At 43.0% G+C, this 27,199-nt stretch overlaps 1 protein-coding gene across 1 annotated transcript; it reads left to right on the forward strand.

The window, feature by feature from the left end:
- Positions 1 to 1,582: 1,582 nt before the first annotated feature.
- Positions 1,583 to 26,756, forward strand: CPN1 (carboxypeptidase N subunit 1). Its single transcript, XM_025880939.2, has 9 exons — positions 1,583 to 2,015; positions 6,199 to 6,395; positions 11,140 to 11,295; positions 13,005 to 13,187; positions 14,654 to 14,765; positions 17,561 to 17,700; positions 18,930 to 19,029; positions 22,123 to 22,241; positions 26,050 to 26,756. Exons 1-9 carry the CDS (start codon positions 1,793 to 1,795, stop codon positions 26,146 to 26,148), a joined length of 1,329 nt encoding a protein of 442 aa, XP_025736724.1. The 5' UTR covers positions 1,583 to 1,792; the 3' UTR covers positions 26,149 to 26,756.
- Positions 26,757 to 27,199: the final 443 nt, after the last annotated feature.

Genomic DNA, 27,199 nt, shown 5'->3' on the forward strand with positions numbered 1-27,199 from the left:
TTTTTGCAGCACATTTCATAGAAATAGAATCATTTAATATGTGGTTTTTTGTGTTAGTTTCTTTCACTTAGCATAGTGTCTTTGGAGCCCATCCATGCTGCAGTGTTCAATTATATGGATATTCCACATTTGATTTCTCTATTCACCAGCTGAGGCACATTTGGGTAGTTTCTACCTTTTGGCTGTTATGATTAGGCTGCCATAAACATTCTCATGTGCAAGTCTTTGTTCTCTTGGCTAGGTACCCAGAGTGGAATTGTTGGGTTGTATGGTAAATTTATAGTTAACTTTGGGAGGAGGGGCTTACTTCATTATTTTTATTTCTTTTTTTTTAAAGCAGCTTAATTGAGATATAATTTGTATACCAAAAAATTCACCTGCTTTATGTATACAATTCAATGAATCTGTAAATTAGTATATTTACAGAGTTGTACAATCTAATTTTAGAACAATTCTAGCACCTTAAAAAGTAAACTTCTGCCCACTTAGAGTCACTATATTTCTACTCCCAGCCCTAGGCAACCTCTTATTTACTTTGTGTCTCTATACATTTGCCTCTTATAAACATTTTATATGAGTTGGATCATGTAATATGTGGCCATTTGTATCTGACTTCTTTCACTGAGCATAATACTTTTAAGGTTCATCCATGTTACACAATATATCAGTATGCCACTCCTTTTTATTGTCAAATGATATTTCATTCTATGGCTATGCCATATTTTGTTTCTCCATTCACCAGTTAATGGACATTTGGATGCTTCCACTTTGTCTATTTTGAATAATATTGCTACGAACATTCATGTACAGGTTTTTGTGTGGATGTATATTTTCATTTCTCTTGGGTAGATACGTGGGGTGAAATTACTGGGTCATGTAGTAAGTATATATTTAACCTTTTAGGAAACTGCAAAAAGCTGTTTTCCCTAGTGGCTGCAACGTTTATTTTCCCAGTGGAGGGTTCCAGTTTCTCCCTATTCTCACCAACACTTGTTATTGTGACTTTTTGATTGTAGCCTTTCTAGTGGATATGAAGTGATGTCTCATTGTGGTTTTATGTTGTATTTCCTTTTGACCAATAATGGTGACCATCTTTAAATGTGCTTATTAGCTATTCATATATCTACTTTGGTGAAATGTCTATTCAAATCTTTTGCCCATTTTTGAATTGGGTTGCTTGTTTTATTATTGTGTTGTAAGAGTTCTTGATGTGTCCTTGATATTATCAGATTTATGAACTGCAATTGTTTTCTCCCTGCCGGTGGCTTATCTTTTCATTTTCTCAATGGTATATGTTGAAAGATGTTTGAGGGGGAAAAGGGACAAGACTCTGAGTTGTGCTTCAGAGTCTGGCAGCTGTGTGTGGGATTGATTGAAATGGACAGAGAATTCTCATTAATACATCTCCTTAAATTGTAATATAGGGAATAAGCACAGGCCAAGTTTCTCAAAATTCTCTGGGAATCAAAGGGTTATAAGCAACTATTTATTGAAGCTTGTTTACAGTCTAGTTAATCAGTAAGCCAGAATCAGTGAAACTACCCATTCTGGGGGAGTACAAAAACCTTTCAAAAGGTTTCCCTGGATGAGGAGAAGCCGAGTGATGGGGGAGGAGAGATGAGTGGCTGCTCCAGAGCTACATAAATAATTTCCAGCTCTGAACGGGTTCCTTGCCAGACTGGTGTTTAGTGGCGGGAAACTAGGAAGAGCTGGTTCTTCGCTGTTGGATTTTGACAGTTGTTGGGAGAGGTGGAGCCCATTTTAGTAGGTCTCTTTGAAAAAGCCCAGCAAGATGTCAGGCCTGCTCTCAGTCTCCTTCCATCTTCTCCTTCTCTTCAAGTTGGTTGCCCCGGTGACCTTCCGCCACCACCGCTATGACGAGCTTGTGCGGACGCTGTACAAGGTGCACAACGAATGCCCCTACATCACGCGGGTTTACAGCATTGGGCGCAGTGTGAAGGGGAGACACCTCTACGTGCTGGAATTCAGCGACTACCCTGGGATCCACGAGCCCTGTAAGCCCTGAGCAGTTGTTGGAGTGGATGGGGCAGGACCCTTCCCTTACAAATCCAGTAATTGGGGTGGTTTCTGAGGAAGTCCATGGACCCCTCTATCTATAAAATATCACCTCTTCCTCCAGCTGTGCTAAGTCTTTCCCTACTTAGCCCTCAAATTGCCCCTGCTTTTGGGGAGCTGCAGCCCCAATTCAGGCTCTAGTCTGTTCTTCTTTTTGAGGTTCTGTTTGCTCAAGACCTTCATGGTAAAAGGTGAGTCTTCTTCCCTCCTCCCACCCCATCCTCCTGCCTTCCCTCCCATAACTCTTCTTTCTTCTGTGTATTTTGCTCTCTTTATTCAGTGCTTCAGGAGACACAAGCAAAAACAATTAGCTCTTCTCGTTCTGCCAGGAAACCTCAAAGGGTTTAGGGATATCTCTTTGGGGAATGACCGCGTGATAGTGTATGGGATCCTGGAGAGAGCTTGAGGTCTTGGGTATTAGTTTTATTCATTGGATTACTTTTTGTTAGTTTGTTTCTATTATAAAAGTAATCTGTGTTTAGATTGAAATAAAAATTAGATAAAGAAACAAGAACAAAACTTACGCATAATCCCACCACTCACAGATGATCATTGTTAAACATAGTGATTCATATCCTTCCAGACTTTTTTGTATGCATGTTTAACAACCCCACTACACACATTTTTTTATAAAAATGGAATCATACTAGAACTGCTTTTCTCATCTCATCATCTTTTATAAATAGTATCTGTGTCCATAAATGTACATCTACAACATATTTTTGGGCTGCATAATATTCCATTGCATGGTTGTAGGTAACTCTTCATTGATTTATAGACATTTAAGTTATTTCTTATTTCTCACTTCTTTACTTACAGCAATTGTGATATCCAAATTATATCAGTTCCTCCTTCACCTTGTCAGCTTCAGATCTCTCTCTTCCTTTCCACTTCCACATCCCCCACACTAGCCAAACACCATCACAACCCGCCTGAAACATTGCACTAGGCTCCTGACTCTCGTAACTCCTACCTGCCACCACTCTCTAACCCTTCCATTTAGCACAGAGTTGCCAGAATACTTTTCCCAAATACTGATATAATCCTCTCACTGCCCTTCTTAAAATCCTTCAGTGACAACCTCACACCCCGTGGATCCTGACCCCTGACAGCTTCAGAATGTTACATGGCCAGTGGGGAGGGCAAGGATGGGGCGGCGCCGGCTTAAGGAAATCTATGCCATTAAATGAGGATAAGGACTTTGCTCTGAAGCCACACTTGCATTGAGAGCACCATACTTTTGGGGGGGTGTGTTCATTGTGGATACTTGTGGGTGCTAGTGGACAATATGGGTTAGGCCGTCACTCCCATGCCCCCTTCCACTGCCTAGCATTCAAGGCCTCCTTGAGGCTTTCTCATCCTGCTCTAGTCCTCACTAATCTCTCTCTTCTCTGATGCCCTATACTTTAGTTGTTCATCCATTCACACATTCATTACTCATTCCGCAAATATTACCGATGATGCCGCTATCTGCGAGCACTTTTGTAGACTCTGAATATACAACAAACAGAGAATAAAACAAAGACCCCTCCCTCAGGGGCCTTAATTCTATCAGTGTAAGACTGGCAACAAGTGGGTAACTAAATGAATATATATTGAATCAGATGGAAAAACATACTATAGAGAAAAATAACCTTGAAAAGAGAGAGAATGCCAATGCCGGGGAGGGGGTTGTTGCTGTTTAGGAAAAGCTTCTCCTTTGAGGTGATGTGAGGGAGCATGCTGTACTATCATTGGGGAGGAAAATGTTTGCAGACAGAGGGAAGAGCAGGAGTGTGCTTGGCGTGTGTGAGGAACAGCAGCGAAGCTCCCATAGCTCCAGCAGGGTGAACAGCAGGAAAGCAAGGTCAGAGCGGTATGGCTGGGAATAGGGCTACTGGACAGGAGATCATGTGGTGCCTTATAAACCTTTGTAAAGATTTTGGCTTTTAGAGTAAAGTGAGAAGCTGCTGGAGGGTTTTAAGCAGAAGAATGACATGATCTGACTTAGGATTTTTAAAAGACCACTCAGAATAGCGATACATTTGTAAAAGACCACTCGGAATGGGGGTCAGCAAACTGTAGCCTGAGGGACAGCCCCCAGTTTAGGTAAACAAAGTTTCACTGAAACACAGCCATGCCCATTTTCTTGTTTTTAAGTAAACTCTACACCAACGTGGGGCTTGGTCTCATGGCCCCAAGATCAAGAATCTCATGCCCTACTGACTGAGCCAGCCAGGGACCCCTGCCCATTTGTTTTTGTATTGACTGTCTGCTGTTGCTGGAAGAGTCCAGTAGCTAGACAGAGACAATATAGCCCACAATCCCAGAGTATTTACAATCTGGCTCTGCACAGAAAAAGCTTGCTGACCAGTGACTTAGGAGAATAGACTTTATAGGTGGGGCAGGTGCAAGGGGTTTGAGAAGGAGATTTCCTGTAATAAACCAGGTGTGAGCATATGGGGCTTGAACCAAAATGATAGCAGGGGTTGTTATGAGAAGTGGTTTTATTCCGGATAAATGGAAAGTGGGAACAAAGAATTTTATATCAAGCACCTTTAAGTACAAGACATTATGCTGGGTTCTGTAGGGCAGTGGTTCCCAGACTTTTGGATTTCACCTAAGATTTTTTTTTTTTAAGAAGGTTGATTGGATCAGGGATCCTTTTTTTTTTAAGATTTTATTTATCTGAGAGAGAGATCACGAGTAGGGGGGAAGGGTAGAGGGAGAAGCAGACTCCCCACGGAGCAGGGAGCCTGATTCGGGACTTGATCCCAGGACTCTGGGATCATGACCTGAGTTGAAGGCAGATGCTTAACCGACTGTACCATCCAAGCACCCCTGGAATTCACCTAAGTTTAAAAAAAATTGTTTTAGTAAATAAGAGAGATTGGAAGGGACCAACATAGATTTTCCAGGTTTTATTTTGCTGAAAAAGGATGTTGAAGAATACTACCTGCCATCTGCTATCACCATCCTTTCCTAAAAGAAGGGATATTTTAATGCCAAGAAAAATAAGAAAGACATAATCTAAGATTAAAGAAATACCCTAAGATTTAAAAATACACATTATAGAAAATTCACTACACAATCCTTGTGGGTTATAAACATTCCTTTGGGAAAGACTGCTGTAGGCATACTAAGATAAATACAGTGGATTGTATCCTAAGGGAAATGAAAATGTGTATACATTGCGGAGGCCAGGGCTAGTAAAGGAAACAGGAGATGTGCAAAATTAGGTAAAACTCAGAGTAGAAAATGTTAAGTAGTAAAGGGAAGTTCAATAACAAGTTCACTCCCAGCAGGGGGAACCCAAGATGCCTTCTCTGAGTGAGTGACATTTGAACTGATCCTAGAAAGACAGTGAGGAGGATTTGGAAATGTGGAGATGAAGAGGTCCAGAATCAGAAAAGTCACCAAAGCAGGAGAGTGTGGGGTGGAGGAGAAATCAAGTGGCAAGAGCTGTTCTCCTTTTTAAAAGGAGGCAAGCATGATTTTCTTTAAGTAGTTCTAGAGGCCCTTTTCATGCACTCAATTCTTCCTTCAATTGAACAGTTAGCATAGCCAAAGAGAAGGCATAGGTACACTCCTTCCTCCTCTGTGCCTCAAGACATGGCATTCTCAGATGTATTTTAGTTGTCTTGGTACCAGGAAAATTAAGTTTTCAACTGGGATGATTGGGAACTGTTATGCCATAACCTAGACTTTATACAAGCAGGTCTTGGGAAAACACCATCTTTACCCTGAAAAGATTTGTTTCTGAGAAGTACCAAGCTACTATAGATGCCCCCTGGGCTTAGGGCCCCCATCTTATTAATTAACTAGGTGACCTACAACAAGTTACTCAGCTGCTTCCGTTCCTCCCTCTCCTGAGGCTAATCATGCCTTCTTCACAGGTTTTCTGTGAAGATTAGAAGTATTGAACACAGTAGGGTTTCTAGGGCATGGGTTTCTGTAGCATTTATCATTGCAATCTGTCCAAAAGGGCCTCAGGAATCACTGGAAAAGACCCAGCAGAAGCATAAGATTTTCATTTATTCGTTGCGGGGAAAAAGGGAAAAGGTCCTTCTGCACGGTGAGGAATCCTTGGCCCTTGCAAGCTTTCCCCATCTCTCTTCCTGCATCTTCTTCTCGCGCTTGCAGTGGAGCCGGAAGTCAAGTACGTGGGAAACATGCACGGCAACGAGGTGCTGGGCCGCGAGTTGCTGCTGCAGTTGGCCGAGTTCCTGTGCGAGGAGTTCCGGAACGGGAACCAGCGCATCGTGCGGCTGGTGGAGAGCACGCGCGTGCACATCCTGCCGTCCATGAACCCCGATGGCTACGAGGTGGCCGCCGCCCAGGTACCGAGCCCCGGGGCGGGGCCCTGCGCACAGTCCTCCCGGTCCCGCTGCCAGTGCCCCCGTGTCATCGAGAGAAGGCCGGTGGGTCTACGACACAGTGTGGAGACCCGGGTTCAGCCCTGTGGCAACCTAGGCGGTGAACGTGGGCTCCTTCCGAGCTTCGTTCTCTCAACGCCTTTCCCCGCGGACCTCCCGGTTTTATTGTGCGGATCAGTGAGGCAGGGTCTGTGACAGTGCTTCCTAAACTGGAAAATATTAAACAGGTGTGAAGGGCTCTTGCAAAACCTCCTAACCTCGATTTTTAGATTCAAACCCTACATACTCTTCTCCCTCCCACATTACACTTCCATTTGCCTTTGGGGGGAATAGAACTAGCTTGTCCCAGAATTGTGCTGTCGGGGGCTAATTCTAGATTCTTCATGCTATGGGTTATATTTCTTTTTTTTTATTGAGGTATAATTGACATACAATATTATATTACTTTTTGGTGTACAACATAGTGATTGGACATTTGTGTATTTTGCTAGGTGAATACTATATTTCTGCGCAGCTTTTTCTTCTACTAGTATAGTACTCAGCCTTTAAATTATTCTAGAATTACATTGTGCAGGGGTCTATGGGCTTTTACTTTGTCTCCTGACATAAATTCAAAATGTCAGTGTGCCTAACTTTAAATCAATGATTTTTTGTGTGTGTGTGGCTGTGCATCAGAATCATAGGTGAAGATTTTTTGAAATACATATTCCTAGCTGCCCTCCCCCCCATCTACTGAATTAGAATTTTTCCAGGGTGAAGCCAGGCATCTGCCTTACACAATGGATATGTTCCTTTAAAAGCTGTGTCTAAACCTGGTTTGTTTGGGATTTTGGACGAAGGGGTGGGGGGTTGTAAATTAAAGAGGCTTTTTTTCCAATTCAAAAATATGTCTATTTGAGGTGGTCTTGCAATTTTTTTTTTCATTTTTAAGACGATTTCACTACTTTACTTTTTAAAAAATTTTTATTGTGGTAAGAACAGCCAAGATGAGATCTACCTTCTTAACAAAACTTTAAGCGTACAAGACAGTATTGACTATAGGTACAATGTTGTCTCCAGAATTTAGCTGTCCTGCTCAACCAAAACTTTATGTACCTTCATTAGTAACTCTCCAGTTCCCCCTCCTCCCAGCCCCTGGCAACCACCCTCCACTCCCTGATTCCATGAATCTGACCACTCTGTCTCATACAAGTGGAACCATGCAGCATCTGTCCTTTCGGCCCATCCCATTTTAAAACCTACTTGAGGATAGGGCTGGGGGGGGCGGGTAAGTAGAGTCAGGGAGGGGAATGGAGCCATGAAACATAAATTTGCCCCTTGCAATCTCACAACTTCCTGCCAACACAATTCAACAAATGAGAAAAGAAAGCTTTGTTCCCCCGCTGGAAAATCAGAAAGGTGCATTAACATCTCAACACTTGAGTTTCCAAAGTAGCAGGAATATTTGAAAGAGATGTCGGGGGAGACCTCCAGCCTGGCTGCTCTCCTTCTATTGGCCCTTTCCAATATTGCAGTGGGGAAACTGGAGAATTATCAGACTTGTCCACATCTTTTGGGGAATGAGGTGGGGTGGCAGAAAGTGGGGAAAACCCCTGCCAGCTCCCTAAATCCTAGAGCCATCTCTGGTGAGCCAGTCACCTTTGCTCACCTGCTGTGTACTTGTTCAGAGAGAGCAGATCTTGAACCTGAGTCCAGGAGAGGCCCCATCGGGTTCTCAAACTTGCAGAGCTACCTGCCATACCCAGAGGAAACCTGTCTGCATGGCTACACAGGGGAGACCTGCCTAGTCACCAAACTTTAAAGCTACCTGTAGATAAAACAGAATAATCTCCCCTTTCCCTATCCCACCAAAGATTTCCAAATCTTAATCCCTAGAACCTGTGCATATGTTACATTACATGGTGAGGGAGAATTAAAGTTGCAGACGTAATTAAGGTTGCTAATCGTCTGACCTTAAAATATCCTGGATTATTTGGATGGGTCCAGTGTAGTCACAGGGGTCCTTCAAATGTGGAAGAGGAAAACAGAAGGTCACAGCCAGAGAGATTTGAAGATGTCGTGCTGTTGGTCTCAAAGAGGAAAGGGACATGAGCCAAGGAATGTGGGTGGCCTCTAGAAGCTGGGAAAAGCCGGAAACAGATTCCCTTAGAAACCTCGGAAGGAGCACAGCCCTCCCGACACCTTGACTTTAATCTTGTGAAACCCATTTCAGTCTTCTGACCTCCAAAACTGTAATAAGCTTGTGTTTTTTAAGCCACTATGTAACGTATGTGGTAATTTGTTCCAGAAGGAGTAGGGAATGAATGAATATACCACCCACTCTGCTTATGGGAACTTTCTGTTAAGGAAGCTCGTCACCTGCCAGCCTAATGACCTGGTGTGAGTGGTAAATCAACTGAGAAGAAAATTAATGTAGCTGTTAATATGGACAGTTAGGAGTTACATTGATATGAATGCACAAGTAGTGAAAAACTCCTGGAAATGTAATGAAAATCATTATCTCATGGAAGTGAAAAATCAAACTCCCAATTGAAAAATTACATAAATATTTCCCGCTGAACAAAATTAATGTAGGGAACTTAAGGTAACTTAAAGAAATATGTTCTCAATGAGATATAAGAATAAAATATGGGCAGAATGCCATGAAAAATAGAGAAATCTAAGAACAATAAGGATTTTTTAAAAAAATATGAAAGTGGTATTACATCTGTGAGTTTTTAGCTGCCCAACGTCCATCCATTCACCCCACTTCCAGGAACGGCCACCAATTTGGGCTCTACTGTCAGTCCACAGGGGTCCAGTGGACACTGTTTCCCTTCTTCAATGCCATACAAAACATTAAATGGAATTTCAATTTTGTAAGGGCCTTTGAACATATCTCTATTTTACTACTTGATATATCTTAATCATTTACATATATATCTATCTCCCTGTATATATTATGAGTTTCTAGAAGGCTGGCATAATGTTTCATTATCTCTTTTCCTAGTGTCTTTCAGAGGGCTTTGAGTAGAGATGCACTCAAGTGAATATTGATTGGCTAAAAGGATGAATGAATGAGTGAATACATGACCAAATAAATGATACAATTTGAAGTGTGAGCAGAGAAATTAAGCGATCCAGGAAGTTGATACTGCTAAGAAGAAAAATAAACAAGGATCCTAAGTTTAAAAAATAAAGGGGTTAGGGGTGATTTCCATGGTGCAGCTGCTTTGGAAACAGTTTAGCAGTTTCTGAAAAAGTTAAATATAGACTTAAATTATAACCCAGCCATTCTACTAGTACGTATCTACCCAAGAGAAGTGAAAACATACATCCATACAAAGACTTGTACGGGAATGCTCATAACAACATTTTCACAATAGCCAAAAAGTGGAAATAATCCAAATGTCCATGTGCAGGGTTGAGTAGTACCTCCCCCTCCCAAATTCATGTCTACCTGGAACCTCTGGCTGTGCCCTTATTAGAAAATGGAGTCTTTACATATGCAGTCAAGTTAAGGTGAAATCCTACTGGATTGGGGTGATTAACTCATACATGACTGGTGTCTTTATAAGAAGAAAAAAATCTGTACAGAGACAGACACACACGGGGGAGGCCTGTGAAGATGGGAGTAGAAACTGGAGCGGTGCATCTATAGCCAAGGAATGCCAAGGATGGCCACCAGCCGCCAGAGGCTGGAAGAGACAAAGAAGGAGCTCCCCTAGAGCTTTTGGAGCATATGACCCTGCTGACATATTGATTCCAGACTTCCAGCCTCCAGAACTGTGAGAGAATACATTTCTGTTGTGATAAGCCACCTAGTTTATGTAATTTGTTACAGCTTACAGCAGCCCTAGGATCTAGGGCTGTATAATAATCTATTAATTGGTGAATAGATGAAGTATAGGAAATCCATAGAATGGAATATTAATCAGCCATAAAAAGGAATGAAGTACTGTTACATGCTACAACATGGAGAAACCTCAAAAATATTATGCCCAGTGATAAAAGCCAAACACGTAATGTGTGATCCCTCTTACTGACATGGCCAAAATAGGCAAATCTATGGAGAGAGAAAGTGATGTCCCAGGGCTGGACTAAAAATGAGGAATGACTGGATGGGCATAAGGTTTCCTTTCAGGGTGTTAGAAATCTTCATAAGTTAGATTGTGCTGGGGGTGCCTGGGTGGCTCAGTTGTTAAGCATCTGCCTTCGGCTCAGGTCATGATCCCAGGGTCCTGGGATCGAGCCCCGCATCGGGCTCCCTGCTCAGCGGGAAGCTTCCTTCTCCCTCTCCCACTCGCCCTGCTTGTCAAATAAATAAATAAAATCTTAAAAAAAAAGTTAGATTGTGCTGATGCTCACACGACTCTGTCAGCAGGGACTAATAATTCATTGAGTTGTACACTTAAAATGGTGTGTAAATCATACCTTTTATGGTATGTAAATTATATCTCAATAAAGCTATATTTTAAAAAAATAGGGGATCCCATTATCCTGAAACACCCTACTCTTGTTAGAGCTTCTCCTGGGATCTCTACCATCAGCATGTGGTCTACAGGGAAACTTAAACCATGCAACTGGGACTTTGGATAGATTAAAGAAGAAAATGCTACGTCAGTTGATAGATTAAGCTAATGCCCCAAAATACTATGCCACATAGTATTCTTCAACTATAGGATTCAGCCTGAAACCTTCCTTTTTCATTTCTTCATTTTCTCACTAGGGCGCAGACAGCTCTGGGTATCTGGTTGGCAGGAACAATGCAAATGGAGTGGACCTGAACCGCAACTTCCCTGATCTCAACACCTACATCTACTACAATGAGAAACACGGAGGCCCCAACCACCACTTGCCCCTTCCAGACAACTGGAAAAGTCAGGTAGGAGAGGAAATTTGCATGTAGAAGCAGGTAAATCAGCATCTGTAATTTCTAGCAATCTTCACATCAATTAAGCATGAATTCGGTGTTAATCTGCCCAGAGCAGTAGGAACAGTATCTTCCACTCTTTGTATCCATTCTCTGCCCCCAGCAACCCCAGCAGAGGGCCCCTCACGGAGCACATGCTGTTTGATGTTAGTGGCCATGGTAGTGAAGGGAAAGCGCTATCCTACAGCTGCACGGTACTTTACAGTTGTACAAAATTATTCCTTAGCATTTCAGTTGATCGTTGTAACACTGTGGGGTGAATGCATGGAGCAGTCATCCATCCCGGTTTTATAGCTCATGCAGCTAATAATTGATGGACTCAGGATTAAACCCCAGGTCTTCTGACTCCTAAGCCAATGTTCTTTCTACTGCACTATACTGTGGACAGAGGACTCTAGCATTCTATAGAGAAATCTCTCTTACATGTGATGCACTGTGTGCTCACCAACAATTAGCTATAGAGGGAGATTCAGGGAGCTCTGAGCTCTCCAACCATGCTACCCCTCTTCAAACCAATCTCTCTCTCTCTCCCTTTTTTTAAGACTTTATTTATTTATTTTTTAAAGATTTTATTTACTTATTTGACAGAGAAAGAGAGAGACACAGCGAGAGACGGAACACAAGCAGGGCGAGTGGGAGAGGGAGAAGCAGGCTTCCCACGGAGCAGGGAGCCAGATGCGGGGCTCGATCCCAGGACCCTGAGATCATGACCTGAGCTGAAGGCAGATGCTTAATGACTGAGCCACCCAGGTGCCCCCCAAGACTTTATTTTTTTTCATCCAACAAGAAGCCACAACTTTATGAATGATAGAAACAGTACAAATTTCAAACCAAGCTACAGTTATTCTTTTGAAACACCAAAAAACCAGGTCCTCCATTTTCCAATGGTTACATTGTTTATTATGTAATAGCATTACTGCTGTTCTTCAGGCTTGGACTACCTCTGCTCCTGACACATTTGCTCATGATGTGACCAATTCTATGTCCTTAACCTCTACACCTGTTTGATCAACCTTTTCCTCTTCACTCTCCTCGTGTACAGTCGGAGTCTGTGTGTTTTCTTGAATGTTTGACGGCTTCACCTTGAACTTTGAATTTCTTAGCAGCTGCTAGTTGCACCTGCTGAGATAAGTCCTCGGTAATAGACTTTATTTTTTATAGAGCAGTTTTAGATTCACAGCAAAATTGAGGGGGAAGTACAGAGTTCCCAGCTTCCCATGATCAACCTCCCCCACCAGAGTGGTAATTTGTTACAATTGAAGAACTACACTGACTCATCATCATCACCCAAGTCCCTAGTTTACATTAGTGCTCACTCTTCATGTTGTACATTCTATGGGTTTTGACCGATGGATCATGGCATCTGTCCACTGCTATAGTCTCATACACAATGGTTTCACTGCCTTAAATGCTCTCCTTTTAGCTATTTTGTATATTGGGATTCCACATGCGATTTTTGAAAAAGAGTCCATCTACTTAATTTTTTAAACCATTGGGCAAAAGACCAAAATTTCCCCATCTCTACTTCTCATATCCAGGAGGCTGCTCTTTGTTGTATTCGTACATGCCATCTTCTCGGGCCACTGGCTGACAGACTCATTTGAATGGCCATTTGGCACCTCTGGCTACAGCTTCACCGCCAGGCCCTCATCTCTCCATAGGTGGAACCCGAGACCCAGGCTGTGATCCAGTGGATCCGCTCCTTCAACTTCGTTCTTTCGGCCAATCTCCATGGAGGGGCAGTGGTGGCCAATTACCCGTTTGACAAATCCCTTGAGCATCGGGTCCGAGGGTTCCGCCGCACTGCCAATACCCCCACGCCCGATGACAAGCTTTTCCAGAAGGTATGCAGCATGGCAACTCGTCTGGCCAGAGGCACTTGGGGCTCAGGAAAGTATCTAGGGGGGGTCTGATGTGCAAGGTTATGGTGATATGGCTACGTTTATGAAAAAATAGATCATGTGCATGAAAAAATATTTACATAATAGTTCAAAACAGCAGGAGAATAAAAAACCGGATTAATTATTTTATAGTTAATATATTATTAGTATGATTAATATAATTGACATTAATTATTAACTCATTGATGAATGAATTCCGTAGAGAATAACACCAGTTATTGCTTTGTAAAGCAAATATATTGTATTTTTTCTTCCAGGAATCTCATTTTTCCCACTGTTATGAAGTAGTAATGAAAGAGAATTACCGAGATTCCACATATATTCCTCTCCCTCCAACACACCTCTCACCCCCAATACAGTAGTCCCCCCTTTATCCTTGGGGGATACATTCCAAGACCCCCAGTGGCTGTGTGAAACTGCAAATGGTACTGAACCCTATATATAATTTTTTCCTATACATACCAATGATAAAATTTAATTTATTAATTAGGCATGGTAAGAGATTAGCAATAATAACTAATAATAAAATAGAGCAATTATAACAATATACTATAATAAAAGTTACGTGAATGTGGCCTTTCTCTCAAAATATCTTCTGTAGGTGCACCTGGGTGGCTCAGTCAGTTAAGCAGCCAACTTTTGGTTTCGGCTCAGGTCATGATCTCAGGGTCCTGGGATCAAGCACCGCGTTGGGTTCTGTGCTCAGCAGCTAGTCTGAAGATTCTGTCCCTCCCTCTCCCTCTGCCCCTCCCCCTGTTTGTGGGAGTGCTCACTCTCTCGCTCTCTCTCAAATAAATAAACAAATCTTTAAAAAATAAATCTTACTGTACTGCACTCACCCTTCTTGTGATGATGCAAGATGATAAAATGCCTACATGGTGAGTTGAATGACATAGGCATTGTGACCTAGCATTAGGCTACTACTGACCTTCTGACATATTGTCAGGAGGATCATCAGCTTCCCGACTGCAGTTGTCTACGAGTAACTGAAACCACAGAAAGCAAAACCACGGGGGAGGGGGGACTACTGTAATTCTCTTCATGGCCAAGGCTTATCTTACTTGCTCCTTCTTTTCTTTCATAAAACTCAGCTAGAAAATGGTACACCTAGAAAGGAGTTTATATACCATCTAGTGTCACTGCTCACTTTGCACTTGAAGAAGCTTATCCCCAAGATAGTGGAAAACTCAGAATACAGCTCTTCTAACTCTAGTCCGCCACATGCAGGCACACACACACACACACACACACGCACATCTTCCTATGCCTGCTGGTATTTTCTTTCACTAAAGCAAGTAATCAGTTGTTTCTACATAGTGGGGTTTTGTAGTGTCACCCTACTTCTGAGTATGAGCATTGCTGTATGAGTTGGGAATACTCAGGTCATTTTCCACCTGCTATACCTACAGCTGGCCAAGGTCTACTCGTACGCACATGGATGGATGCACCAAGGTTGGAACTGTGGGGATTACTTCCCAGATGGCATCACTAATGGGGCTTCCTGGTATTCTCTCAGCAAGGGTAAGACGAGTCCTGGGTGCAACAGTGCTGCAAGCTGAAGTGGAATAGGGCTCATCTCTCTTTCTAAATTATCATTTTTTCTCAGGAAACAACAGGAATACCATAGAATTTTACATTCAAGTAGAGATCTGAGAAATGGAGAAGTCTTAACTTGGCATTCAATGTCATTTTGTGATTCTTTAAAACGAAGGTAGAGACACCTTGTGGTCCTTTAAAACTGGTGGTTTACACAGTAGATCAGGGCATAGGAGGAATATAATGAAGTCAAGTGGTTGAGAGTGTGGCTGTAAGAGTACATTGGGTTGAAACCCGGCTTGCCCATTTACCAGTTCATTACTTACCCTCTCTGTGCTTCGATTTCTCACCTGTACTTTAACAATACTTGCTGGGCGCCTGGGTGGCTCAGTCGGTTAAGCATCTGACTCTTGATTTTGGTTCAGGTCATGATCTCAGGATCATGAGATTGAGCCCCACATTGAGCTGCATGCTGGGTGTGCAGCCTGCTTAAGATTTTCTCTTTCCCTCTCCCTCTGCCCTTCCCCGCCATGCTGTCTCTCAGAAAAAGAAAGAAAGAAAGGAAGTAAGGAAGAAAGAAAGAAAAGAAAGAAAAGAAAGAAAAGAAAGAAAAAGAAAGAATAATACTTGAATTGTAATTTTGATGTGAATATTAAGCAAAACAATGTGCGGAAAGCATTTGGAAATGCCTGGCTTGCTTATAAATGTTAGGGTCTTTTTTTTTCTTTAAGATTTATCTATTTGTTAGAGAGAGAGAGAGAGAGAGAGAGAGCGCACAAGGAAGGGGGGGAGGGAGAGTTGGAGAGGGAGAGAGAGAATCTCAAGTGAACTCCTCACTGAGCACAGAGCCCGACCTGGGGCTTGATCTCACAACCCTGAGATCATGACCTGAGCTGAAATCAAGAGTCAGATGCTTGACTGAGCCACCCAGGTGTCCTAAATGTTAGGGTCTTTTTTTTTTTTTTAAGATTTGTTTATTTATTCATTTGAGAGAGAGAGTACAAAAGCTAGAGCCCAAGCAGGGGAGAAGGTCCAAGGGAGAAGGAGAAGCAGATTCCCCACTGAGCAGGGAGCCCAATGTGGGGCTCGATCCCAGGACCCTGGGCTTCATGACCTGAGCCGAAGGCAGAAGCTTAACCAACTGAGCCCCCCAGTCGTCCCTGTTACGTGTCTTTTCTAAGTAACATGGAGCTATGCCTTACCTAGCAACAGATGACCAAAGGAGCTGGCCTGGACACCCACATTCCTCTGCTGTGTGCTCTCTGTACCCTGCCTGCCCATCTCCAGCATTTGCCATGGACATTGGCTATTGGATGGCATAGCAGAAACCTCCAGCAAGAGGCTTCTCTCTCTATTCCTTGGGCCTTCCCCAACACCAAGGGTTAAGATAGAACCTCTGTTTATGAACCTTCAGTAGATAGGGAACAAAAAGATAGGGAAGAGGCTGAAGCAGGAAGCCAGGTTCTTTTAGGCATCATGTTTTAGCAGCTATCCATACTTTCAAATCTGACCTGGACAGAGCCCAGGTAACAGAAAGCTCACTGGTTAAAAGCTGAGCTGATAGCTGGGAATAGCTGGTTCTGTGGAAAGTAGAGAGGAGGAAGGTTAGGGAGTCACCAAGTACCGGGAGATGATAGACTTCTTGTGGCTAAAAACTTGCTTGAACACAAGGTGAGAAGATTTTGTTGAACTTTATTATTATTATTTTTTTTAGTTTGCATTAGGAAACCAATAGGTCACCCTCCCCCCCCAATTTAAAATATGAAATGTACTTTTTCAAATTGTACTTGTTTCTCCCTCCCCCTTTCCATCATCCGGGAAAGCATGGTCCATGCTTCCAGTGAAAATCATTGCCCTAAAATAAGCTGATACAATTCCAAGATTATTCAGCTCATTACAGTGATTGGTCCCACAGTGTGATCTCTGGACCAGCATCATTAGCATCACCTGGGAACTTGTAGACTGCAAATTGGGAGGGGGGCTCACCCTATACTTACTGAAACCCTAGTTAAGGCCCAGCAACCTGTATTTGGCTGGAGGGCACAGCCTTCTCGATTATTCTGATGCAGAGAGTGATCCAGTGAAAGAGGCACAGTTCTCCAACTTTCCCCATTCTCTCTATAACAGCCACTTATGCTCATCAGCTTAGAGCAGGTAAAGTTGAGTAGATGAATAGTTTTTAACCCAAATACCCTTGTGATATAAACACCACTCTAATAAATCAGGAGCATATTAAAAAATCATTGATTCAGTTGGAGAATACAGAAGATAGAAGCAGACGAGCATTCCACTGAAGAAAAATATAGCTGCCTTCTGCTTTTTCAGGGGCCTGTTTTTCTCGATTAACCGTTCTCAGGTTAGTGCTGTGTTCTCAGATAGGAGGAGGGACGTGAAAGCAAGATATTCATCTTATCTCTAACCTTCAAGGTCTGAAGAGTATCATCACCCAAAGAGAACATCCGTCCCCTTGGAGGCAGTACATGTGCAGAGTCTAATATCAAGGCACCTAGTGGTGCCCAGACTTTGGAAATGCCAAGGGTCAAGAAGTGAATTTAAGGGATGAAATGGGGAGGAGGAGAGGATGGGGGTGACAAAATGGGCATTTATGAAGAGAGAAAACTGGGAAGTTAGGGAAAGGTTTTATGGAGGAGATAAATGGAGACTGAGAGGTAGAATAGAAGGTCATGGGGGGCACGGAGAAATCATGGTTTTGGAGAGTTGAGCGGGAGCATTGGTGGGATCCTGGTTATACAGATCTGCCGCTGCCCTCTTCCCCTTAGGAATGCAAGACTTTAACTATCTCCATACCAACTGTTTTGAGATCACGCTGGAACTGAGTTGTGACAAGTTTCCTCGCCAAGAGGAATTACAGCGTGAGTGGCTGGGTAATCGGGAAGCCCTCGTCCAATTCTTGGAACAGGTAAAATCCCATTCTTGAACTTTCCTGGTTACAGAAAGAGAAGTGTTTTCCGATGGTAGCAAGGGTTTTTGTGAGGCTCAGTTCTGACTTTTACTTTGACTCCATACCATACATCTGGGCTTCTTCTACCCATCAGATTTAGTCATTCAACATCATTGAGCACAGTTATCTGTCAGAAATGGTACCGTATGCTGGGGGTTATGGGCAAACAAACATCCCTGCCCATATAAAGCTTGTATTCTAGGGAGGAGAGGCGGACACTAAACAAAATAATAAAGTGAATTTTATAACATGTTAAATGCAAAATCCGATGTAGAAGACCTTACAGAGAAAAATGACATTTAAACAGACTTAAAGGACATGAGGGAGAGAATCATACAGCTTTCTAGGGGAACAGGGACTCCTTGATGAGGACACCACAGGAAATGCAAGGCCTGCAACAAGCAGTCATTAGGGAAATGCAAATCAAATACACACTCATTAGGGTGGCTTCTATAAAAGCATTACCATAAAAGACAGACAGTAGCAAGCATTGGCAAGGACGTGGAGAATTAGAACCCTTGTGTATTATTGCTGGGAATGTGAAATGATGCACCATTATGAAAACCGGTATGTGGTTCCTCAAAAATTAAACACAGAATAGCCTATCTGATCCAGCAGTCCCACTCCTGGGTATGGATCCAAAAGAACTGAAAGCAGGATCTCAAAGGGATACTTGTACACCGATGCTAATAGCAGCATTATTCACAGTAGCTGAAAGGTAACCACGGCCCAAGTTGCAACCCAAGTGTCCACTGATGGATGAGTGGATAAATGAAATGTGGTTTGGACATACAATGGAATATTCTTCAGCCTTAAAAAAAGGGGAGGGGGATTCCAAGATATGCTGCAACATGGATGAACTCTGAGGACAGTATGCAAAGAAAAATAACCCAGTCATAAAAGACAAATGTTGTATAATTTTACTTACATGAGTAGTCAAATCCATAGAGACAGAGAGTAGACTTATGTCATGATTTGCCTTAGATTTTCATAGGATCACTTTGAGCATGCTGTTGAGAAGAGATTGTCGAGGAACAGGAGGACGGAGAGGCCAGCTAATTAAGGGGCTGTTACCATAATCTCTGCAAAGATCACATGTAAAAACATGTGAGAAAGGGCTTTGAGGACTCCCAAACACTGAACACATGTCTTATGGTCATAACCGTGCACTGTAAACTCTCCCGCAGGTACACCAGGGCATCAAGGGAATGGTGCGTGATGAGAATTATAATAACCTTGTGGAGGCTATCATTTCTGTTAGTGGGATTAACCATGATGTCACTTCAGGTAGGTGGCCATGCTTAGTGGGGTGAGAAGGAAGCCTTCACGTCCTCACCTTTTTTCAGCGTGATCAGGAGGCCAGTTTGTAAGCCAGCGAGGCTAGCAGAGGTGTCAAAGACATTGGGGGTGGGGACAGGAGGAAGGAAGGATGATAGACGTAGGGCCAGTCAACTCAGAGGCCAGGGCTAGGGAGATGTGACTTCTCTCGCGGCATTCAGGAGTCACTGCCTCATACAACTTAGTTAGGGGTGATTTTCTGGGTTTGAGGCAGTGGTAGCTCACATACTGGTGTGAAATGGGGTCGAAAAGAAAAGGACTATAGAACTGACGTTTAGTCTTGTCCCTGACCCAGGCATTTCACTATACCTCCAGCCAGGGAAAAGTTAGCAAGATGCATTCTATAGGCTTGTTGCAGGGCAAGAGTGATGGCAGGGGCAGATCTTGGAACCAACCTGGAACCTCCTAGAATGGTACAGAATATCTCATATGGCACAGATGTTGCAAACTGCCCCAGCCAAATTTGATCATGCACAACTCTTAGGTTTTTCTTTTTTCTTTTTCTTTCTTTCTTTCTTTTTTTTTTTCTTGATGTTTGTTTTGGTTTTAATGTAGAGCAGTAGCTACCAGCGGTCAGGGGTGGGTAGAATTTGCCTACCTCCCACAGCCTCTATACGAACAAGGCTCAGCCACATTTTACAACACCAATGCCTAATACCATGCAGGCATCTTACAGTTCAGAATTCCAGTCTGGTTAAACTGGATGAAATCTCAGAGATAACTAATATTACTGGAGATGGACCCCAACACATCTTACATGAAAGGCTCATTCAAGGCAAAAGCAGCAACATTCTAAAGGCAGAATTCTATAGCCTCATAGTCAAGCATCAGGCAGCCAGAATCCTCTGTGCCGGTGGCTGGACCAAAGACCATTTAGGCATCAAACCTCGGGCATCCCTCAGAACTTCAGGGCTTGCTAGATTTTCATACTGTATTCATGCACAGACAGGGAATGTCTCTGAAACATTCTAGCCAGTCAATATATATATATATATATATATTTTAAAGATTTTATTTATTTATTTGGCAGAGAGATACAGAGAGAGAGCAAGTAGGCAGAGAGGCAGGCAGAGGGAGAGGGAGAAGCAGGCTTCCCGCCGAGCAGGGAGCCTGATGCAGGGCTCGATCCCAGGACCCTGGGATTATGCCAGTCAATATATATTGAATACCACTAATTCCACCAATAAGAACCCACTTCCAACACTCATTATGCTAAATTAACAAATTACTCATTTCACCACCAAAAAAGCTTATTGCTAACATTCATTATGCTACTTAGGAAAGCATCTAGTGCCGATTACAGAGAAAGATAGCTGAAGCCCGGGGTGCCTGGGTGGTTCAGTTGGTTGGGCGACTGCTTTTGGCTCAGGTCATGATCCTGGAGTCCCGGGATCGAGTACCGCATCGGGCTCCCTGCTCGGCAGGGAGTCTGCTTCTCCCTCTGACCCTCTTCCCTCTCGTGCTCTCTATCTCTCAAATAAATAAAAATAAAAATCTTAAAAAAAAAAGATAGCTGAAGCCCTTATAATAGCTGTACCTGGAACTGGGCCTTTCTGATATAATGCTACCTAACCATTCCTGGGTGTAAGTCCCCAGTTAAGAAAATGACAGCCCCTGGGGTATAGCTTACACTATCCAACATATGCATAATAACTTACTGCTTTTGTTAAAGTATTTTAAAAGGAATTACATTTAATAGGGGGCAGAGAAGAGACTTCTTTAGTATTTATAGTCTGTCCCATTCTTTTTTTTTTTTAAGATTTTTATTTATTTATTTGACAGAGAGAGACAGAGCGAGAGGGGGAACACGAGCAGGGGGAATGGAAGAGGGAGAAGCAGGCTTCCCGCTGAGCAGGGAGCCCGATGCGGGGCTCGATCCCAGGACCCTGGGACCATGACCTGAGCCGAAGGCAGACGCTTAACGACTGAGCCACCCAGGCGCCCCAGTCTGTCCCATTCTTAATTGCATTTATTATTTCAATTATTCATTGCTTAAAAGAAATTTCAAAGGCATGGTCACAACTGATTCTAAAGAGATACAAAGTCATTAGCCAAAATGCTGTATCCCTGCCATAGAAAAATAAGCTTTCTTTTCAATTTTATTTTCCCCTTTAGAAGGTGATGGAAGAAATATTAAAAATAGAATTCTCAAAATCAGAGCTTTAGTGATCATTTAGTCCAGCCCTCCCACTTAAGAGAAGATTACACACATAGAGTACCACTGACAGCTGGCCTTCTAACCCGGGACCGTCATGTCCATTATGTCCATCAGTGCAGGTTGTGCACTGCACAACTGTGTGGCTTTACCAGGGACATTCATTCATTCTCTGCTTCAGTGCTCACAGTTACATAAAGCAGTCCATTTCTTTTTTGATAACTGTCACAGTAGTTTTGCTTCTGTCTAGCAAAATTTTCCTCTTACAAATTAAACTCATAGTTCTCATTCTTATTTTTTTAGGTAGATGTCATTCCTTCACAGTGGCTTTTCAAACATTGAAACAGAAGTCTCATGTAGTTTCTTTACCATACAAAACATTCATGTATCTTTCAACCTTTCTCCAAGTGACCCTTTCCTGGACATCAGTTTGTTTTAAAATACATGGTATAGAATTAAATGCAATACTCTCAGTACAGAAACTTCTACTCCCCATGAGCTGAGAAACCCATGCTCTTTATTACATAAAATAGCCTAAGATAGTTTTAGATCTTAACCAATTTCATCATGCTATTTTAAAAAATCAAGCTTCTGGTCAGCTAAAACCTTCAGATCATTTTTCATATCAAGGCTCCAAATGGCAAATTTCTTTTTTTTTAAAGATTTTATTTATTTATTTGAGAGAGAGAGAGGGCACATGAGAGGGGGGAGGGTCAGAGGGAGAAGCAGACTCCCTGCTGAGCAGGGAGCCCGATGTGGGACTCGATCCCGGGACTCCAGGATCATGACCTGAGCCGAAGGCAGTCGCTTAACCAACTGAGCCACCCAGGCGCCCCAAATGGCAAATTTCTAATCAGCAGACTGAGTTATGTTCTTGTAACTTTTAGGTGACCATGGCGATTACTTCCGGCTGCTGCTTCCAGGTACCTACACTGTCACTGCTACAGCACCTGGGTTCGACCCAGAGACAGTGACTGTGACCGTGGGTCCTGGGGAACCAAAACTGGTGAGTTAGGCTGACCTTCACAGAGCACTGTAAAGATCACCTACAACCTATTGCATGGTTCTAGTCTCTGCTGAGCTTCCTTCTTTCACTAAAAAAAAAAAAAAAAAAAAAAATCATTGCTCTCGTATGCTTATTTTTCTCCTGTAATTCTGTTATATCCTTCCCATTTCCTTTTCGCTTTTTCTCTTTCTTCTGTTTAACACAGCACAATGATGAAGAGCACTATCTTCTAAATCTGGCTCATTTGTCCACAGACCTTGGACAAATTACCTAATCAGTCTTCCTTAGTTTCTTCCTCTGTAAATTGGTGATAACAGCACCTCCTTTATAAGAGGTTGGAATGAGAAAGTGCATATAAAGCATTTAGTACAGTGACCTATATATCGAAAGTGCTCAACAAATGCTAGTTTGTAAGTCCCAGAGACCTTGCCCAGATACACAGATGCCCTTGGGTGTCATGCTTCTGCGCCTTCAGCTGGGACTACCACCAGATGGCGCTCTGCCCCCTACTGGTGGCCTGTGTGCCGTACGGTCTTACTGGCCACTGACCTCTGCAAAAGAGCCTGTGGCTCTCCAGGATTCAACTCTCCACAGCTGTCTCTTACAGGTACAGCGAGAAGCAAGGAACTTTTTTGATTTACCAGTTGGACCTTTTCAGCTTTGGTCATCTTAGATTAGGATCTCAGAGCTAAAAAAGCTCGGAGGTCATGGACACTAAACTTCAGATTTCTCAAAATAGGGAAAAGGTAATGAGACAGTCCTATTTAATGAGCACCTATACACCTTGTTTCCCACAAGTCCGCTCTTCCCTAGGGCCTCCTCACTCTGTCCAGTTCCTTCTCTATACAACCCTAGAGATTAGCTGACCTGCTTGCCCCTTTCCCTGTTAACTCTGTGCAGTCAAGGAGCTTGTTTTTTTCAAATACGGTTACAGATACCATTTACTGAATGGTTACTATGTATGAGACACGATAGGAGAGCTTTCTAGAACGATCTCATTTAACCTTAACAACAACTCTGTCAGGGACATCTAAGTATTCCCACTGATGGCCAAGGAAACTCAGAGAAGGTAAGAAGTATGTGCAGCGTCACAAGTGGAGCCGCCATTGCAACCTCTCTTGGGCCTTCAGGGCGGCTTCTTAGCCAGCATGTACAGGGCCTCATGCTAAGCTTACAACCTGTGTTCATAACCCCTTATTTTAACACAGGGATCCGAATAAAGAGTTCTTTACATCCTCTGAAAAGTCCTCTGGAATGTCTAGATAGTTCCCCCTTTACCCTCTCCTCCCTCTATTCCTAGCTCCTGCACATTATAAACCACATCTACTTACAGATGCAGGAAGCAAAGACTAACTCTGCCATGGCAGCCTGTTATCTGGTCCCAGTTTCCCAACCAACTTTCTCTCCCCCCACCCCTTTTTCTTAATTTAAAATCAATTTAATTAACATATAGTGTATTATTAGTTTCAGGGGTAGGTAGAATTTAGTAATTCATCCGTTGCATAAACACCCAATGTTTATTACATCCCGTGCCCTCCTTAATGCCCATTACCCAATTACCCCATCCCTCCAGCCCCCTCCCCTCCAGCAATCTTCAATTTGTTTCCTATAGTTAAGAGCCTTATGGTTTGTCTCCCTCTCTGATTTCGTCTTATTTTTCCATCCCTTCTCCTATGTTCATCTGTTTTGTTTTTTAAATTCCACATTTGAGTGAAATAATATGATATTTGTCTTTCTCTGATTGACTTATTTTGCTTAGCATAATACCCTCTAGTTCCATCCATGTCATTGCAAATGGCAAGAGTTCATTCTTTCTGATGGCTGCATAATATTCCATTGTATATATATGCCACATCTTCTTTATCCATTCATCTGTCGATGGGCATCTGGGCTCTTTCCGTAGTTTGGCTATTGTGGACATTGCTGCTATAAATATTGGGGTGCACGTGCCCCTTCGGATCACTATGTCAGTATCCTTTGGATAATTACCCAGTAGTGCAATTGCTGGGTCATAGGGTAGCTCTATTTTCAACTTTTTGAGGAGCCTCCATACTGTTTTCCAGAGCGGCTGCACCAGCTTGCATTCCCACCAATAGTGTAGGAGGGTTCCCCTTTCTCCGCATCCCCGCCAACATCTGTCGTTTCCTGACTTGTTAATTTCAGCCATTCTGACTGGTGTGAGGTGGTATCTCATTGTGGTTTTGATTTGGATTTCCCTGATGCTGAGTGATGTAGGGCATATTTTCATGTATCTATTGGCCATCTGGATGTCTTCTTTGCAGAAATGTCTGTTCATGTCTTCTGCTCATTTCTTGACCGAATTAGTTGTTCTTTGGATGTTGAGTTTGATAAGTTCTTTATAGATTTTAGATACTAGCCCTTTGTCTGACAAGACATTTGCGAATATCTTCTCCCATCCCTTTTTCTCGTTCTACCCTAAAATCCAGCAATTCATCGGCAGCCACGTGCATGAGCCCCGCCTTAAAAGTGCTCTTCAGTGTCAGATTCGAGCAACAGCATACCCGCTGAAGTTACGTACTCTACCGCAAAAGATTTCACTTCCTTTGTCGTATAGGCTTTAAATAAATTAACATAACCTATCATTATGTCAAATATAACAGAAAGAAAAAAATTGTCTTTTGGATATAATTCCCAGAGAGAAAAACAGCTAAGAATCCATTTATTGATCACAGTAGAACCTATCTCTCTTTTCATTTTGAAGCAGAGATCCATCTGGCTGGGGGAAGGAAAAAAGGAAAGAAAGATTATTTACTAGAGTGTTTTCATGTTACAGTTAAGACTCTGTCAGATATTTCCCAGAGTCATCCAGTGTCCTCTTTGCTTTTCTCCACATCTGGCCAGACATCACGCTCCTTTCCTTCTCTTCTGTCCTTCCTTCATTTTGTTGCCTTTTCTCTCTCTCTGTCTTTCCTAGATCTCTGAATCACTATATATACGAAATGGTAATGATATAGTACAGTTAGCTCTGGTTTCCTCTACTTTGGGGAACTAGCAGAAAAGCTGGCTGTGGATTTTTGTGGAAGAGGCAGAAAATAACCCCACGGGGAGCTCTCTTTTCTGTTGTTCAACTCTCAGCTGGCTTCAGCAGCTCAAACTGTTCCAAGGGCCTGAAAGCCAAGGATCCCTCAGGGGAGTGTGGTTAGAACACTGTGCCACTCCCTCTCGCTAGGATGGTTCCACAGCCAGCAAATCCTACACTTGTCAGTCAAAAGCATCTTTACAGCTGCATGCCATGGCCAGAGGGCAAGTTTCAGTGTATTGCTGGAAAGGATGCATTCCTTGCATGTGGAAATTTGGAATTTAAGAATCCATGTAATAATCTGTATCATCTCTACTGTCTATAATTTCAAGCAATTATGGCAGCAAGTTTCGATCTGAAGGTCTGAGGTATTCGTTGGCATGCCTGAGCACAGCACCTGTGATTCACACATTAGCATAAAGGGGATTATTAGGGCCCCATCCATCATAGCTCCTGTCCTAAGCGACACTGTTAGTGAAATTGTTGTTTGAGGTATAGATGTAGTTTTCTTCTAATACTTATAAAATAAATGTATATTTAGTTCATCCAGGTATATCCTATGTATCACCAGCGATTATGTACCACTTCTTGGGACTATTAGCCAAGCGTGACACCACCAGGGCTACTGTAATAATGTTCCTTAGTCCCCTGCCCTTGGGACCTGGAACTGTGGTGAAACCAGGTCCAAACAGGTCTTCCCCAATTTCAGTTCCAGGAAATAGAAAACTGACTCCTCTACTCTCCTAGCTGCTTCTTTTTTTCTTCCAGGTTAACTTCCTTCTCAAGAGAAGCGTCCCTCAAGCAACCCCAACGAGGAGAGTTCCCAACTCAGGACATGGAGACAGAGTCTTACCAAAGCAAGTGTAGCCCCGGGTCAGCTAGGAAGGAGGAGATGGAGATGACGCAGCCCCAGAGAGTCCCTGCCTGAGATCCGCAGTGCTGGGGCCACATGTTAGAAAGGCTTGTTCCCGCTTTCCCATCAGATGAAGCTATCTTTCTATTTTATTATCTGGGACATATTTAAATATAAACATATTCAGAACAATTCAGAATGGTCTCTGTTCCCGGAGTTAGAGCCCCTGATGTGGCAGTGCATCCATTCAGCAGTATTCAGTAAGATTTTCCGATTCTGGGGGTATGGTTTGGATCCAGAAGGCTCCACGTCAGTCCACACTGCATCTGGAGACCAGTCCCGGCTGGTTGGCCACTCTACCTCCAGAGTCTAGCCCCAAGCCTGCAGCATAGCAGGCATGCAAGGGAGATTTCTGAATGAATGGCTGAAAGGCTGAGCTGATTCATCATTGATGTTGTTCCCATAGAGAGGCCAGGTGACCAAGTCTTCTGAAATCCCAGAGGACTATTTCAACAACAGCCAATAGTTTCTTAATTAGACAAGGATTTCACACACGAATACCTAGATACTGCTTCTCGTTTTCATACATGGTCATTTTACACAACATGCATCTTTCAAAACATTTTCTGGGTAAAGTGTAATGTAGATGCTGCTATGGAATGACTGTCCTGTCCCTGTGCTGGGCGGCCCTGCACTGCCCACCTCGCTGAGTTCACCAAGACCCACCTGTACTACACGTGTTACTGAGGGAGGAGATGTTAGTAAAGATTTTGAGGAGATGTGTAGTCACGAGCACACAAGTTCACAAACCCTCATCGGGTATGTTGGGGTTCCAGAGTCCCCTGTCCTTGGGGCTTGGTGAGGGTTCTTTCCCAGGCACCTGTTTCAGAGCCCAGCCTCAGGGAGACAGGGCAGGCTCCAGTTTCCTCCACTTGTTCCATATCCCACTCTGTCAACCTCCCCCACCCCGGCCTCTGACTACCTACCTACCTACCTACCTACCTACCTACCTACCTAACGTTGAGTAATTTTGCTCCTTTCAAGAAGTATCCCCACACCCATCAG

The sequence above is a fragment of the Callorhinus ursinus genome, unplaced genomic scaffold, assembly GCF_003265705.2.
Source record: "Callorhinus ursinus isolate GAN/ISIS: 27379988/994484 unplaced genomic scaffold, GSC_fseal_2.0 scaffold20, whole genome shotgun sequence".
Taxonomy (NCBI): Eukaryota; Metazoa; Chordata; class Mammalia; order Carnivora; family Otariidae; genus Callorhinus; species Callorhinus ursinus.

What these genes read in the sequence shown, in the direction of transcription:
- CPN1 (XM_025880939.2), top strand. Translation starts at nt 1,793, where the DNA reads ATGTCAGGCCTGCTCTCAGTCTCCTTCCATCTTCTCCTTCTCTTCAAG. An exon ending in TCGTCCAATTCTTGGAACAG is followed by an intron (nt 17,701 to 18,929) that starts GTAAAATCCCAT and finishes ACTCTCCCGCAG; the next exon opens with GTACACCAGGGCATCAAGGG. An exon ending in TAACCATGATGTCACTTCAG is followed by an intron (nt 19,030 to 22,122) that starts GTAGGTGGCCAT and finishes TGTAACTTTTAG; the next exon opens with GTGACCATGGCGATTACTTC.